General features: G+C 37.7%; 1 protein-coding gene across 36 annotated transcripts in view; it reads left to right on the forward strand.

Annotated features, from left to right (window-relative positions):
• The window catches only part of TCF4 (transcription factor 4), a 368,346-nt gene that overhangs the window by 225,695 nt on the left and 124,662 nt on the right, over positions 1 to 17,989 (forward strand). For 20 of the 36 annotated variants that reach the window (XM_064379108.1, XM_064379115.1, XM_064379120.1 and 17 more), the window contains 2 exons: positions 17,027 to 17,156; positions 17,612 to 17,661. The exons of 2 other annotated variants lie outside the window; for them this stretch is intronic. In XM_064379108.1, the coding sequence (XP_064235178.1) occupies positions 17,027 to 17,156; positions 17,612 to 17,661 (180 nt within the window). Of the gene's footprint in view, positions 1 to 16,056; positions 16,231 to 17,026; positions 17,157 to 17,611; positions 17,662 to 17,989 lie in introns of those variants that run through there. 14 more of the 36 variants (XM_064379124.1, XM_064379131.1, XM_064379118.1 and 11 more) reach the window with 2 other exon arrangements.

Below are 17,989 nucleotides of genomic sequence, written 5' to 3' on the forward strand. Positions count from 1 at the left end.
GAGTGTGTGCTAAAAAATTTTAGAGAAATTTGGCTTTGAATGTGCAACATTTATTACAGAGCAAAGATCACCTTGGGTTCTAAGGGAGATGATTTTCGTCTCTACCACACGAGTATAACCTGGGGGGTTGAACCATAAATTATTTTAGGTATATAGAACTTTCTTCAATTAACACTTAAAATTAAATGTCCAGTTAAGTAATTTTCAAATCAAAACAATCAAAATTGTTTAATAGTTATGATCAGCTGGGCGCAGTGGCTCACACCTGTAATCCCAGCACTTTGGGAGGCCAAGGTAGGTGAATCACCTGAGGTCGAGAGTTTGAGACCAACCTTACCAACATGGAGAAACCCCATCTCTACTAAAAAAAATACAGAATTAACTGGGTGTGGTGGCAGGCACCTGCAATCCTAGCTGCTTGGGAGGCTTGGGCAGGAGAATTGTTTGAACCTGGGAGGTGGAGGTTGTGGTGAGCCAAGATTGTGCCATTGCACTCTAGCCTGGGAAACAAGAGCAAAACCCTGTCTCAAAAAAAAAAAAAAAGATGATCATGCTTATGTATATATGGAAATATGTATACGAGCATGCTCTTCAGTAAATAAAAAATGACCATGTAACTAACACATGAAAATGCTCTCCAGCAATGAAGAAAATGACCATGTGGCAAACAGTAAAGGAAAAGGCTACACTGTCTTCCTGTAGAGGACCTGCCGGGTTTGGACGAACTGGCTGTGCTCAAATCCATCTGCTGAAATTGAGCAGGCCAGGTGTGAATATTCTAAGGGAATTGAAAGCCACTTTTACTTTAAATAGGTTTAGGTGTTGACATTATCTCTAAAAGTAATTAAACTATGATTGATGGAGTAACTTTTCTTTTAAGCCATGCCTTTAGGCACACTGTAGGAAAGGACTATTAAATGCCACAGTCTCCCATTTAGAACCCTTGGAGCCATAGGTTTTTAAGAATTTAAGAATCATTTGCATTTTAGGAAGTTAATATGGTGCATATAACATGTCCTTTGTAACTCCCCAGTGGAGTCTGAAACAGCCACAATGTATATATAGATTATTTTTTCTATATCAAAACATTTGAGTAGATACACCTAGTAAGACAAAGACGAGGATCGTAGATATTATCACATTAGTTCAGGTTTTGTCACAAACTACAGCTTTCAAACCTTCTAGAGTTTTAGAATTGAGGGCAAGAGATTGTGAAACTTCAAATGAACAAATAAATAAATATCTACCTTTTCTGGAGAACAAAACCAAATAACAAATAAATCAGGAATCACGTTTCTTGGTGTTTAAACCCTTCAGATGTGTTCCTTCTTTCAGTTCACAGAAGATTTAGAAATCTATTAAGATAAAGAAGACCTGTCCACATGGTCAAAAAATATGTATATATTTAACAATTTTAAGAATTAGGCCCTCACATACAAAAAACTTTAGTATTTTTTTTTTTTGGTGGGGGGGGCAGAGTTTGGCTCTTACTGCCCAGGCTGGAGTGCAATGGAGCGATCTTGGCTGAATACAACCTCCCCTTCCTGAGTTCAAGCAATTCTCTTGCTTCAGCCTCCCGAGTAGCTGGAATTACAGGCATGCGCCACTACGTCTGGCTAATTTTGTGTTTTTAGTAGAGCTGGGGTTTCTCCATGTTGGTCGGGCTAGTCTCGAATTCCCGACCTCAGGTGATCCACCCGCTTCGATCTCCCAAAGTGCTGAGATCATAGGTGTGATCCACTATGCCCAGACAAAACTTTAGATTTTTATTCTATTTGTCCCTCAAAGCCTGTTCAGTTGAAAAGCTGATGGGCTCACTGTAAGGTCCATTATTGTTGGTTAGGGGAGAGGTTTAGGGAGCTAACTTTTGGCAGATGAGGAAAACAGTGTGGTCATTTCTTTGTGCCACTCGGCTTTGAGGAGTTGAGCCATGCCGAAGCTCACACCACAGCAATGCAGGCATTTATCCAGTGCTTCTACAGGAAATAATTTGGATAAAAGCAGTAAGGAAGTAAGCCCCAACAGAAAAGTGGGACCCAGCAATGGGAGAATCTACACATCTACTAAGTCCAGCTCTCTCTCATATGTTTTTAATATGCATTTGTAAATTATAAATAATGACATTATCTACTTTGTAAGTGTCCATTAGTAAATTATAAATAATGACAGTCTCTATATGGAAAATGAAATTCAATTTAGCTTATATATTTTTAAAAATTGGTCAAGTGGTCTTGTCTCGTATATATAGACTTTGAAGATTTGTTTTCAGTACATTGTATAGAAGGCTCTTGACTATCTGACAGACTCCCCTGGCAGATTTTACCTGGCCTGTGCATGCACAGATATAATCAACTTAGTCTTTATCCTGCTATAAACAAAGTTGGAGAGATATTTCTGAAATGAAGATAATCTTCATTGCCTTTTGCTATCATCTAAAGTTACCTTGCAGAAATCTCTGAAGTTACTCAGGTTATGATTTTTATAACAAATATAAACCACAGAATTCGCCAAAATAAGAAATATTCTGAACATCATGATTTGACTGAGGATGATGGAATTGTAGAGAATGGTTCAACTTGAAGATACATTTTAGAAAAACAGGTCATGGCCGGGCATAGTGGCTCATGCTTGTAATCCCAGCACTTTGGGAGGCCGAGACAGATGAATCACGAGGTCAGGAGTTCAAGACCAGCCTGGCCAACATGGTGAAACCCCGTCTCTACTAAAATACAAAAATTAGCTGGGCATGGTGGTGTACACCTGTAGTCCTAGCTACTCGGGAGGCTGAGGCAGGAGAATCGCTTGAACCCGGGAGGCAAAGATTGCAGTGAGCTGAGATCATGCCATTGCACTCCTGCCTGGGCGACAGGGCGAGACTCCGTCTCAAAAAAAAAAAATAAAAAAAGGAAAAAAGAAAAACAGGTCATGTGCTGCAGGGCTATAGGTGCTACTTTTAAAAACATGCTTTTTTATTAAATGTAAATTTATCATGTTATTTTATATATCTTCATTAATTTAATAAAACTACTGACAGGCTTTTCTAAATTTTTACTGCTGTAATGTTGCCGTAGGCATCTATGCACACATATTTTTGTACACTTGTCCAATATTATCCATAGAGTTAACATTTTTAACTTGAAAATTCTAAGTCAGAAGGCATATGTTTTAATATTTTGCAGTACATTTTAACTTGCCTTCCAGAAAGTTTATACCGGATTACATTCCCATTAGCTATATATGAAAGTGAACTTCCATACTGGCAGTTGAAAATTTGTCTTATTTTAATTTGCCAAATAGCTTGTCATGTATTTATTGCCAAATTTCAAACTCATTCCTTTTATAAAGGAATGGTTCATATTCTTCTCCAGTCTATTTAGTTTTATTCTTATTACAATGTAAAAGCTTTTTATTTTATTAAGATTATTTATCTTTCCATTAAATGTTTGTTAAAAAAGATTTTGTTCAACTTTTCTTTGTGTGGTTTGGATAATTTTATTATTATTATTATTTGTTTATATATTTTTTGAGATGGAGTCTTGCTCAGTCGCCCAGGCTGGAGTGCAGTGGCACAATCTTGGCTCACTGCAAACTTTGCCTCCTGCGTTCAAGCGATTCTTCCTGCCTCAGCCTCCCAAGTAGCTGGGATTACAGGTGTGAACCACCACACCCACCTAATTTTTGTACTTTTAGCAGAGACGGGGTTTTGCCATGTTGGCCAGGCTGGTCTCGAACTCCTGACCTCAAGTGATCTGCCCGACTCAGCCTCCCAAAGTGTTGAGATTACAAGCATAAGCTTGTAATGTTTTACAAAACAAGTATGCAGTTTGGGTCCCAGTATGTTCTAATTTTTCTAGCTCTGATGTCATAGCTAACAAATGTCATCTCTACTTAATTGCTTATATTTTATTCTCAGACTTTTATGTTTTAACCTTTGTATTTAAACATATTTTAATGTAAAATGTGAAACCAAAACCTACATTTTCTCCCTTAAATAGCAAACAAACTTTAGGTACCATTTATTGAAGAGTTTATCATTTTCTCATTGATTTTTTTCAATGACAGCCTTGCCATAAATCTCTCTGTAATATTTCCTGATCTGGCAGCAGTAACGCATTGTTTTAATTTACTTTGTTTAAAATATATATATTCTTAACTTACATCTTTCTAAAAATTTTCCTATTATCATACATTAATATTCCAGATAAACTTTAAAATTTATGTCTTCTCTACCCTATCCATCTTTCTCTCTTTGGAATTTGTTTGAATTTGCATTAAAGTCTCCTTTAATTTTGAGTCATCCAATCACATGTGTGTAAGTACTTTCTTGGGAAATATTTGTGTGAAAAGATTTTCTTTTAAAAATTGATACACAAGATTATTTCGGTCTTTTAAAAGTGTTTATACTGCTGAATCCTTTCATGATTTTTGTTAAACTGGCTTGAGAACTAGTTCAGGAAGTCAGTGTCATATGCTGAATATCTAAATATATTTATAATGAGAAATATAAGAGAACATAATAAGAATATTCCTGTCCTACATCCGTGGAGAGAAAATAGAATATTTGTAAATGCAAATGCTCTACAGTTACTCTAAGGAAACCTAAAGATCACAGTCCTATTCTAACTCTGTAAAGTTATTTGCTTGTTTGTTATTTTAATACCATCTTTCTCATAAACATTTAAGACTGATTATAATGTTATGTGTGTGAATATTGAGTAAACAGAATGATTGGAGGCCAGTTATTTTACAAAGATTTTATGGAATAAGCAAGTTCAGAATGGATTTCTAAAAAGGGACAGTCACTGTGTAAGTGGGAAACGGACACTGGAGCCCAAAGGTCAGGGTCAGATACATGTTTCCTTCTTTCTTCTCCTTCTCCTTACTCCTGCCTTCTACCTCCTTCCTTCTTCCCTTTTTCTTCTTTCTTCCTTTTCCCTTCTTCTTTCTTCTCCTTTTTTTTTTTTTTTTTTTTTTTTTTAGAGACAAAGTCTCATTGTGTTGCCTAGGCTAGAGTGCAATGATGCTGTCATAACTCACTGCAGCCTCCAACTCTTGAACTCTTGGGCTCAAGTGATCCTCCCACTGTGGCCTCTGAAAATGCTGAGGTTACAGACATGAGCCGCCGTACCTGGCCATTTTCTTTTGAATAGAGCTGAAGTTCTGAAGCTGGTAGTTGTTGGAGATAAGAAAGGAGAAGGCAGTTGGGAGGCTCGAAGCATGTGATTTCAGGTTAAGCATGAGTTGATTATTGAAAATTTCAGATGTGGGATTTGCAGGAACAGTGTGAATCCAGAAGACGTAAGAAAGATCAGTGGGGTGCACACAATTTGGTTATTCATGCATCTTGAAATCTTTTTCAGATAATCTTGGTGGATACTTCACTTATTTCTGCCTCAGGCCATCTTATTTGTAAAGCAGTATTAATAGAATCCCCTCCTTGAGAGTTATGAATATTGAATGAATTGCATAGCCAACAGAGCCTGAAACATACCAAGCACTGTAAAGATATTGACTGTTATTTGTATGATTGCTGCCATTTACTGAGTGGCATCTCTGTGCTAGGGCTTGGGACTCAACAGTGAGGATGTTCCCTTCTACATCTGCCTGTAAGGCCAAGGCCTTGTGATAAGGGAGTGACCTGAAGCCCGGGGTAGGGGAGCTAACCTCCCCAGCTGTGTGGGGGAAGGAGTCTCAAGGAGAAGACATCGGACCAGTCCTCATGGTTGTTTGGAATTGGCTTCTCTGCTGTTGAATGGGAAGAAAGGATCTTTCTGGAAGAGGGGGTTAGCCTTTGTAGAAGTGCAGAGAAACATTTGTATGAGCAAGAGAGTAATTAGGAAACCATGAGCAATTCCATGTGATTCCGACTATACTTAGGCTGCAGGGAGGGGAAGAGACAGATGAGGACTATTTTCCCAGTGCCTGGAACAGTGGCTGGCTCATAGTAGTGTTCAGTGTATCTTAGTGGAGAAATGTGTGAAAGAGGAAAGAGAGGCCTGGAAGGTAGATTTGTACTAGATTGGCCATGGGTGGAGCTTGGGGGCTCAGTATTTTCCAACTCTGCAGTTTTGTCTGTTTGAGGGAACAGGAGCAGCCCTGGATTTTAGAAGGCCAATTCTGTCCACAATGCATGAATGTTCTAGGTGAGGCTGGGGTGATGGGGAGAGTGAAGTCTGAAGATGCATCCGTAGATCTCATGACATTTCTACCCTGGCAGTGCAATTGAATGTTGAGAATATATCCTATACCTTTTTTTTTTTTTTTTTTTTTTAAGAAAAGGGATTAGCAGGTTGGGTGTGGTGGCTCACATCTGTAATCCCAGCACTTTGGGAGGCCGAGGTGGGTGGATCATGAGGTCAAGAGACTGAGACCATCCTGGTGAACATGGTGAAACCCGGTCTCTACTAAACATACAAAAACTAGTTGGGCGTGGTGGCGTGTGCCTGTAGTCCCAGCTATTCAGTAGACTGAGGCGTGAGAATCACTTGAACCTGGTAGGCAGAGGTTGCAGTGAGCTGAGATAGTGCCACTGCACTCCAGCCTGGAGACAGAGTGAGACTCCATCTCAAAAAAAAAGAAAAAGAAAAGGGGATAGCAAATTATGGCTTGAGGCCAAATCCAACCAACAGCCACTTTTTATAAATAAAGTTTTACTGGAACGCTGCCTGACCTGTTTATTTACGTATTACACACAGTTGATTTATTGTGACAATGACAGAGTTGCATAGTTTGCAACAGAGACCATATGGCCAGCAAAGACTAAAATATTTTCTGTCTAGTCCTTTAAGAAAAATGTTTGGTGACCTCGGTCTTAGAACATTGTTTTTAGGTATTTAATGGTGCCATTCTGGAAAAGCTGGCATTGTCAGAAGAGTTCAGACAAATTGATGCCTCTGCTTAGTCTAAGAAAAATTGGGCCATATCACTTCCTGTGAAGAAACACACCAGAACTTTTATTGTGTTGAAACTCAGTTCTTAAGTTGTTGTCTTGGTGATTGAAGTTCTATCTCTAGTCTCCTTTGGCTATTTTTGTGGGTTTGACCCTAGCTGACCCAGCCTGTTGTCAGTAGTTAAGAAGGTAGAATCCAAGCGCTAAGTATCATGTTAAGACCTCCTTGCTACCTACTAAGGGGAGTCATTTCTTAGCCAGCTGTTTTAAGTTCTCCTAACCTATTTCATATGCTATGTTCCCACAGTAACCATTCCCTTCTCCTGCTATTTCTTTGTCCTCTCTGCTGCAATGTTTCTTCTACTGAAGGTATGTGGCACTACTGAATCTGTTCCTCCTGCACCAGGTCTGGATTACCCCAACTGCTCCAAATTCTTTTTAGAACCCGGCCCTTTGGGTGGATGATGACCTATTTAACAGCCTCATGTATTTAGGGAAGTTTGACCGTTTTCCACCAAACCTGTCATAGATAAGAACAAAGGTAAGCCATCAGGTGTCTAGAAAAACATACAACTGATTTCTTCACAGACACTGTAAGTTCTTACCTTCAAATGTACTTTAAAGGACTCAGAGTATAATTAGGAATCAGCAGAAGTTTTGTGAAAAAGATGCGTTGAGCCTTTTGCATATTAAGGATCAAATTTTACATTTTGTATGAAGCATTCATGAGGTGATGTTTTTAAAAACCACTCCAAAGCACAGGAGAAAAGCTGAGGACAAGACTGAGTATAGAGATGGAAGAATTATGTGTCTGCTGGGGTAGAGATGGAGAAGTTATCTAGTTATCTTTATACTAGTGATGGTTAAAATCATGCAAGTATCTTCCATAGCTAATAAATTATCTTATCCAGTTGGTCTTTACTGAAGGCATACTGTGTATTAGGGCCCACTCTGTTGGATGCCAGGAATACAAACATGATGGGAGCTCACTTTCTGCCCTTGAGGATACCACAGATTAGAAAAAGAGAAAAAAGAGTTACTTGCAAGGGCCGGGCATGGTGGCTTATGCCTGTATCCCAGCATTTTGGCAGGCTGAGGCGGGCAGATCACGAGGTCAGGAGATCGAGACCATCCTAGCTAACACAGTGAAACCTCGTCTCTACTAAAAATACAAAAAATTAGCTGGGCATGGTGGTGTGCTCCTGTAGTCCAGCTACTCAGGAGGCTGAGGCAGGAGAATCACTTGAACCCGGGAGGTAGAGGTTGCAGTGAGCTGAAATTGTGCCACTGCACTCCAGTCTGGGAGACAGAGACAGAGCAAGACTCCATCTCAAAAAAAAAAAAAAAAAAAGAGTTACTTGCCACCAGTGCTATAAATGTTAAAATTTTCAGATGAAATGGAAGGAAAAGTCCAGAAGACAGAGGACTGCAATGAAAGAAGACTGGGGGAAAAGAAATACTAATAATAATAATAATAAAGAAAAAGAATTTGAACCTTTTTAGAGAAGACGATTGACCCCACTGTGGAGATGAAGATTAGAGATGAGTGGCAGGCAGCTGTGGAGAGCAGAGGCGGAGGTAGTGGGAGGATCAGACTGAAGAACTGAGATTTCAGTTGTCTACGCAGGCTTGCTGTTTTTCAGCCTCATGTGTCCCGGGCCTATTAGAAATTTATATAATATGTCTGTGCGTGACTTATATATTATACATCTTATCATTTCATCCAAACTTACATTATAATATTATATAACACCTTCTGTATTAGTATAGAGTAAGATTTTTAAATATACAAAATATATAAAAATACTCCTTACACTTAAGCCTCAGTAAGTGCTAGGAACTTTGCTAAGTACTTTGTCTTATCTAACCGAATTCTTACCATAGGTAGGCATTCTTATACAGCATTTCCCAGACAAGGAGCTTTATCCACCAAAGTTAGAGTATCCAGGATTATCCAGGGGTAAGTGGTGTTCACACCCAGGCTTGTCTGACCCTACTTAATTAGATGGTCTCCTATGGAGTAAATTTTAGGGTAAGCTCTTGACTTAAAAATGAGCTTTCTAATGGTTGTGGGAGGGGGAGAAAAACGAAATGTACAGAAAATAGCAGGGAAGTGTGGAGCAGAGAACTAGCGTAAGCTTTGAAGTCAAGCCTAACTGAATTCCCAGCTTGGCTCCACTGCTTGCCAGCCACATGGCATTGGTCAGGTCACATAACCACTCTGAATGTCCCCATCTGTACATTGGGGGTTGTAGCATCTAATTTGTTAGCATGTAAAGGATCTGTACCTGTGCCTGGCACTTAATGGACACTGTGACTGGTAGCTGCTGCTACAGCTACACTTACTATTCTTGTTTTTTTTTTTTTTTTTTTGAGATGGATTTTTTGCTCTGTTGCCCAGGCTGGAGTGCAGTGGTGTGATCTCTGCTTGCCACAACCTCCGCCTCCTGGGTTCAAGAGATTCTCCTGCCTCAGCCTCCCAGGTAGCTGGGATTACAAGCATGTGCCACCATGCCCGGCTAATCTTGTATTTTTAGTAGAGACAGGGTTTCTCCATGTTGGTCAGGGTAGTCTCAAACTCCCGATTTCAGGTGATCTGCCCATCTTAGCCTCCCAAAGTGCTGAGATTACAGGTGTGAGTTACTGTGCCTGGCCCTTGCCACTATTCTTATATTCACATCCATCCATCCTCCTCCTCATACTACTGTTACTACTTATGCCAATACTATGGTGGTTATTATTAGCAGCAATAGCAGTTGGAATGACTTAAGGATAAGATTTCTGCTAAAAAACAAAAGCATAGTAGTTATTTAAACCATCGATTTGATCAATAGCATTAGTTCTGCTTTTACTTCAATATTTAGTGAGCATTTGCCATGGTAGGTCTCTGCGCCAGGCACTGTAGGAAGTTAAAACATAAAGAAATCATTTCCTCCTTTAGCTACTGTATCCACTTGTTTGGCCTTTATATCATAGACTCTTGGTCAGATATTCAAGAAGGAATCTTGGGAGATAAACAGTGCTCCTTGAGTGCAGATGGGCTTGTAACTGTGCATAGCTTTAGAAGGATGGTCAGGACTTAAATAATTTCAGGATGAATTGAAGATTACATTGTGCAGATGTAATCTGCTATTACTTCTCCAGATAATCTCCGTTTCCTCCCATCATGTGATAGGTGTGTCGCCTTATTTGCAGGTGCAAGTTGTTAGCAGGACACTTTGTTTTAGTGATAGCGCACAGAGTTGGCCATTAGGCTATAATTGAGCCTCTATGTGAGGTGCTGGGTAGGCCATATGACCCTGGTCCCTGTCTCCAGGGAGGCCAACCTACATAAAAATGGCTGTCATAGAACCTTGCTCAGGGGGCAGATATTTACAACAACCTTCAAATGTAACTTCCACTCAATATGATGAAGACTGACTTTTGACAGTTTTATATGCCTTTATTTTGCTAAAATAGCAACCTGGCCAAATATATTTTTCAGCACATTTATTATAGCTACATGTTTATATTTATAGCAAAAGTGCTGCTAATTCCCTAGTATGTTAACAGGTCGTATTCAAATTGTTCTATTTTTACTTTGGCACAAAATTACTGAAGGAAACATTTTTAAGGCAAGTAGTGATTATAGCATATCGACTCACTACATAGTGAATTATATATTAAATGAGCTTCCTGAACTGAGAAGGAGCTTAAACTGACAAAGAAGATAGTTATCTTAAATTCTGTAGTGTTTGCATAAGATTTCTTCAAATCCAATTTTTATTGTAGGTTACTGATTGCCTCAATGTTTTCGTTTTACTAAATTTCTACCTTCCCACAAACAAATATAATCCCCCTTTTAATATGTAATAGATGACCTGGGATTCCAGAATGGATTTTCAGAAACCATCAAAAAACCCCAAAAAACAGAAAAACAAAAAAACTCCTCACTTTAGTGTATACAATAAATAATATATTCTCTCTCTCTTTTTTTTATACAATTTGAGAGTTAGTCAAATAGGTGCATGCATAAATCTTGCCAGCCCTTGGGCAGTTGTAATTTCCATACCAAAATGCATGAGTCTTACTTGACTATTACTCTGTTATACATTAAGTACTAGTTACCATGGCAACCTTTGCATCACTTTATAACATTTAAATATAAGGTGTTGTGCTTCTTTATGAGGAAAGACAATGTATTTGAATTTTTTAAGGTCCGGTGAAATACAATCACTGCTAAAATAAATAATTTTGTTTTAGGCAGTTGAATTTCTTGGGAATTACATACATTTCCAACCAACCTATCTAGTGCATTCATTTATTTTTATTTCTTTGTGATGTCATGAAGAAGTAAAATATGTATTTTTTAAAACAGTACTTGATAAGTATCACAGAAACATTGATTAAATACTTATAACTACCCTTGTAAGGACTAAAACACAAAATTGAACCATATTTGAGGTTACTTATCAGTGACTAATACAGTAGCAAGAGTTTGAATGTAACATCACAAGATTTATGAAATTCGATCACATATAATGCATTTCTTATTTTTGTATGTCTAGTTGGTTAACTGTAACTAGTTTTGATCTTACCTATAGTTGAATTAACAGTAGCAGTTTGCTCATGCGTGCAAAAGCAAAATTAAAGAAGCCACGGAACTCATCTTTGTGGCAGTTCCGGGAACATGGCCACTTAAATTTAATTATGGAGATTGTTGGGCAATTTCTTTATTAAATATGGAAAAAACCTGGTCATTTCTGGTTGCTAGTGTAGCTCTAGGCCATGAGGCTATCATGTTATGTAGACTCCCATATAGAACTCATTTTTAGCTTTTTATAGTAACTTTTCAAAATTACTATCACAGCTTGCAGTTTTTATCTGAAAATAGAGAATCTAACTAATGATCATTCATAACTTTTGATATATCTTTTCAATAATAATCAATGGATCATAATACGGGACTATTTTGTGGGGAACGGAGGAAGAAGTAAGCTCTGTGCTGGACCCTGGCTCTGCGGAACATTTTACATACGTCGTTTCGTCTATTCCTGATAACCCTATGATGGAGCTCTTATTAGTTACTTTTTACAGAGGAAGGAAATATGGTTTAGAGAAGTTGCATAACTAACCCCCGATTACATTGTCTGTATGCCTTTGAGCTAAGGTTCAACCAGATGGGTCTGACCTTAAAGCCCTCCCTCTATCCTTAATGGATATGAATTCTACTTCTGACTTGTTACAGAGACAGTGTGCATTACATGTTTAATGTAGAAATAAAAGACACTGACAAAAAGCCTTTAAAAAATATTTGCTAAATAATAATTTTAATAATTTGCATTTCTGTACAGCACAACAGTCTTTTAAGTCCCTGATTTGCAAGATATCTTAGTTATCTTGTCTTTCTAAGTTTCCCAAGTCCTCTTTTGCTAAAACCAAGCATAGGACAGAAATAAAAATAATTTATAAAGCTGTACTCCTGGACCTTTAGGAATCAAGAATAAAGACCATCCAAAGACTGACCTTCAGTTTTGAGCTTTGAAGTTCAAAAGTGGACAGGTGGAAATACTGTGTTCTTCATTGCCCTTTGGTGCAAGATATATTCTAGGTTGCAGAGTAAGTGCCAACAGCAGCAAAATTATCGCCCCCCTCCTGCTACTGTAGTAAGTCAGCAATGGCCCTTCTGTGGTCAGAATGGCAAATTCAGCAGCAACTATTCGACAGGGATTTACAGAAACTTCCCCATGGCTGTTAGGAATCTTATTCAGCAGTGTCTTTGAAAACCCGATTCTGTGCAGAATTAACTATGTAGAAATGACCTCAGTTGTGATAAAAGGTATTTTAAACGAATCTAATTTGTGATTTCACTCAATGTGTATTTTGCATTTAGCGCCAGAAAGTCTGGTAGATACCTACACATATATTCTGCATTTGTAAAAGTTTTATAGTGGTTCAGAATTTTTTTTTCATACTAACATTTAAAATAATCCTGGCTTTATAGAGTCAGTTCACCATACAAAGCCACTATACATCACTTAGGTTTGTGATGAAAGAATGGAATTGCAGCTGTGTGAGTGCTAGAATACCCAAACATGAATTAGACTCACAAGCATTTGGCAATAGTTCAGAAAAGGAGCTTAATCTGGTTTCATCTGAGACTGCTTTTCTCTGTTCTGCAACATCCCCCCAAGATGTTGTGTCTGATATCGGATCACAACGTAATGGGAGTGACGCAAAATCAGAGAAAGCCCCGAGAAACCAGGGGCACATTTGCTTTGCTCCAGAGATTTTCTTTCTCCTACTTCTTTTTTCCCTCTCCCAGGTTCCAACTCTGAAATTCAAGGTCATTCACCTATTAGATGCATTAATTATAAGCCAAAAAAGCAGTATTCATCGTACTCTGATCTCAGTCATATCTATAATTAAGTATAAATATAATCTTCTTTTTTAGAAATGTACCACCCACCCATTACATTTAAAGTGCTGACTGAAATGAAATAATAGTTCAGAGCAAGATGATTTTAGTTTAACTAGAAAAAAGTTGATAATTTAAGCTTCAAGCAGTGAGTTCTATTTTTGATTACCATTCAGTTATAAATCTAATTTGAGATATATGCTGCTTTTCTGTTACTCAAGTTTAATTCATGGTTTGCTTTCTTGGTTGCATAAGCAAAGTTCAGTGGCTGATCAAGGCGGTTAAGAAGCTCCCCTGAAAAGGAATAGGGTTGAGAATGTATTCGAAAGACATTCTGAGACCCATATCTGATGTAAAGCAGACAAATCTGATGTAAAACAAACAAACAAAATTTAATTGAAAAAGACACTCACAGGGTGCTGGATTTGGGGATTTGAATGGCCAAGTTAGGAATGGCTATTTGCAGGGGAATTGACTGCAGAGGGTGAACCCCAATACATTCCAACCTGGTTGACAAAGTCAGTTTGTTTTATTCTTTAGTTACAGTATTTTGAGCCTTGAAATTGTTTGCATTTGGGAAAAAAAATCGGAGCGAGTAAGGGGAAGGGCTTGTCTCATCACACTGCGGACAGTTAAGCGAAATGCTAAACTATGGGTTTAAGATTTACAGGTTCGCCCTGCCAGATGCCACATCTTGCCTCCAGTGTTTCCTGGCAGATTCGGGCAGCCTACTACTGGGACCCAGCATAACCGCAGAACATGAGCTTGCACAATGTGAAAAACCTAAAACCATTATAATCCTATTTAAGGCAAGGATGAATTTGTCCATTCTGAAAGTAGACTTCTTTTTCAAGCTTAACTTTTATTAAGCAGAAGTTTGTCTTCAGAGCTGTAGATAGATATGCAGGTAAATTCGTAATATAAACAAATACCTTATCCATTTTGTGCAGAATTTAATTTACTTCAAATCAAATGCCAATCACTTTTTAAAATTCAGAAACTCTGAGTTTTTCAGCCAGTGGAAAATTTATCTTTCTCATTGCTACAGAGAGTTAAGTATGTGACGTAAAGGCCAAACAATAGTAAATGGTCATTGTTCACTTTATAAGTATACTCTACAATAAGAACACATATATTTTTATCTTCATTTTCCCTAAGGAGGTGTTTAGGGCCCCCTTAAGTGTGAGGAAATGTTTATTTTTGTTGCTTTAGAAGAATGATTCTATTGTCCAAGTGAGAAAGAAATAGGAACAAACAGGTCTAAGGAGAAAGAAACAGGAATGTGCTTTGTGAAAAAATAAAGATTAGCAGGAAGCACTAAAGGTTTCTAAGTGCTATCTGGTCTTAGTACTGTGTTACTGTATGTAGTCCTTGTGCCTACATGTATAGGAGTTGGATGCATGATTTATTATGACTGGCCCATGAAATTATTTTCTTTTAAATTAACAACAATAAGGTCAACCACGGCCAGTAGCTGTTTTGTAGTTAGCATTTTATATTTTTTTCGCAGCTCTATTGTGAATGCTGCTGAAATACAGCACAGCAAGTGTGTTTGTTTTCAGGTTGACCCCTTGAATGCATTTAATTTCTTGAGAATGAAAACCTTTGCCACCAGGACCAAGAGGAATTAACCAGTGGTTAAACTCATTTAAAAACACAAGAAAGCATTTCAACACATTTGCTCGGCCCTTTTCTGATTATTTTATGTATTTCTAGAAAAAGAAAAATGAAGAAATAGGGATGATGTGTGTCTAAAATACGAAATTATTTTCAAACTCCTCTTTCCAATGCAATTAAGACTCATTCGTAGATTTACCAAACTGTAAGGAAGTTGTGATTTCAAATTATTCACAGCTTTATTGATGGAAATTTCAAAGAAAACTTGGACACAGACTTCAATGTAACTTACTTTGTTAATAAGAAATGCCAAGAGTGAAATTCAGATTGGGATTCTAAAATTTTTGAATGCCATTCCTAAGTGACAAATTATTTATTCCTAGATTTCTGATTTATACAAAACTTTATTGTGATAAGCCTTCTATTTTAGTTTGTCATTGTGTAGTGTTTTAATATGTCTCTTAAGTTCAAAAGAGGCAATAGCTGAGCATGTAGATGTCAGATTTTTATCTGATACATCTGGTTTTATCAGCTATTTATGTGGTAAATATTAAGATATTAGAAACGAGTTTATTACTCAAAATGTGATTTCAACCTGAAATCTCATCCTTGAAGTTGTATTTTGAAGTAATGTTTATTACATATCTCTTGAAAAAGTCTTAAACTGGAATCAGTAAAGGCGAGCTTGTCAGTAGCTGATTAGTCCTTTATATATGACTCATCCGACACTCAGAAAAATCCCTTGGAATAGAGAGGTTCTCTTTATGATATTTAGCTATATGGCGGTGGAAAGGGGAGGTTTGAATTTTTGATTTTCCAGCTTATGGGTCATATTTGACCAACTGCTTTCACTAGAAGACATGCCACTTTGTTGAGCTATTTAGGAATCAAAAAGACTGTCTTAATTTAAAACAAGGACCCTTTGTTTTAGTTGGTGACTGCCTTGTGAAATTTTTCAGTTCTCAGCGGGTTAACCAGGGAACAGGGGCAGAGTCATAATTGGCCTATTTAGAGTATTTTGCATGTGAATAGTGTGTTAGTGAAGCATCCCTAAGTCTGTTGTGAGTGACATGGTGATTAGAATTTAGATTAGGGAAAACACATTCTGTACTTTATCAAGGACAGTAATTAGTTCAGTCAGTAAAAGTTGATTACAAGTAACGATAAAGTTAGATTTTTAGTACTTAATTTTAAAATTTCTTTATTAAACAGTAAATTTGTTCTTAATATAAATGCTACTATCTATTCTTGTTTTATTGCATATCAGAATAATTAAAAGAACAATGTGTTCAATGCAGAGTATAATCAGGCGATTTATATATTATGGGTAAGTTTCTATGTAGTTTTTAGAAAATGTAATATTATATAATCTTTCTGATGTCATAATTTTTAAAAGTTTAACAGTTTGTCACACTGTGATAAGTTATTGTGGAAGTTTTCTAGCGTTCAGGTAAATGTTTTATCTGTGGGATGTGTCTTAGCTTCCGATAGACCTCAAGAGGGCATTCTGAAGTCCTTTGATTTGTGGCTGTTAGTATGGAATATCTGCTATTTCTATGATTTTGAGAGTTAGCATGAGGATTTGGATTTCCTCTTGGTTCAGTTGGCATTTTCTCTTCTGTGGGTGCTGTGTCAGTTCGTGGAGAATCATGATACGCGGTACAGAGAGGCAGGGTTCTCAGTGAAGTTGATAGGCTGCACTCACCCCCAGTGTGTGCAGCCGGGGGAAGTTGTATGCGTTCACAAAATGAGATTCTTCTTGTTAAGGAAGGGGATGAATAGTTCCCAGATATAAGCCCAAGTCTAGAGAAAGGAAACATTAGTCTTATATAAATGCCATTTGTTTTGCGAAATTAAGACGTGAGTCATCTTAAAAGACTTTAAAAATATTGTTTAAAGGGAATCATCTACTTTCCTCCTAAAAGTTAAGAACTAAAAATTCAAAAACTTTGTGATAGCTTCTTAGACTGCCTTTCTTTTGGGTTTTTGTTTTATTTTAATTGTCTCAGCTCAGCAGATGCTGTTTGCTTTATTGCATTGGTTTAAGTACTAACAATCAGTTGGGAGGTGGTGAAAGTAAAAAATTAACCTTCTATGTTTGTTTTCCCTTTTTAACCTTTTAGCAGAGTCTCCTTGGAGGTGACATGGATATGGGCAACCCAGGAACCCTTTCGCCCACCAAACCTGGTTCCCAGTACTATCAGTATTCTAGCAATAATCCCCGAAGGAGGCCTCTTCACAGTAGTGCCATGGGTAAGGTATTCCCTTTGTTTGAATGCCTGAGGGATGATTATGCCTTTTTCTTTCTTTCTTTAACATTATCACCCCCTCATCCTGCCTCCCACCCCAAGAAAACCATAAAGTCTGGCTCAGTTGTCAGCCAGGAGAGTATCCCCCTAGAACACTGGGTAGGTACGTTAATAACTTAGGGTAGCAGAACTTTTTTGGTGTCTGCTTATTTCTAGTTTTCTCTTGGCTGCACCCCTAAGGAAGCTTTTAAGAGATCAAAGTAGCAAAAAGTTAAATATCTTCATTTTTATGAACAAAGCAGAATTTGATTTCTGCTAGAATCAAATGTGATCCTGGTAACTACAGTTTGCTAAGGTAATGATTTGAGGAAATACGGTATCATCTAGAAGCCTTTGTGGTTGAATCTATCTTAGGAAAATGGGCATGTGGGAGCTGACAGCATCTTCATTTTCTTTCAGAGGTACAGACAAAGAAAGTTAGAAAAGTTCCTCCAGGTTTGCCATCTTCAGTAAGTACTACTTGTTTCTGCTTTGTATATTGCTTATTTAGTTCTGCTTTGTATTGATGGGAAGGAGATAGAAGTAAATAAGTTTCCATACGCTCAGAGCAGCACATTTATCTAGAAGGTGGAGGAGGTAGAAGTGACCTGCACATCCAGCCACCTGACCCACGTTGGAGTGATTAATTGCACATCCTGAAAGACTGGGTGGTTATGTTGATATTCAGCAGGTTAAGCTCTAAAGAGAGCCTTGAAAAGGTGCCTGAAGTTTGAGGAGTTTTACCTGTACAGGGCTTTCAAGAGAATGAGTATTAGTTTCATGTGTTGGTTAAATTCT

This window comes from Aotus nancymaae, unplaced genomic scaffold (assembly GCF_030222135.1).
Source record: "Aotus nancymaae isolate 86718 unplaced genomic scaffold, 86718_ANA_hifiasm-v0.15.2.pri h1tg000020l, whole genome shotgun sequence".
NCBI classification, from domain to species: domain Eukaryota; kingdom Metazoa; phylum Chordata; class Mammalia; order Primates; family Aotidae; genus Aotus; species Aotus nancymaae.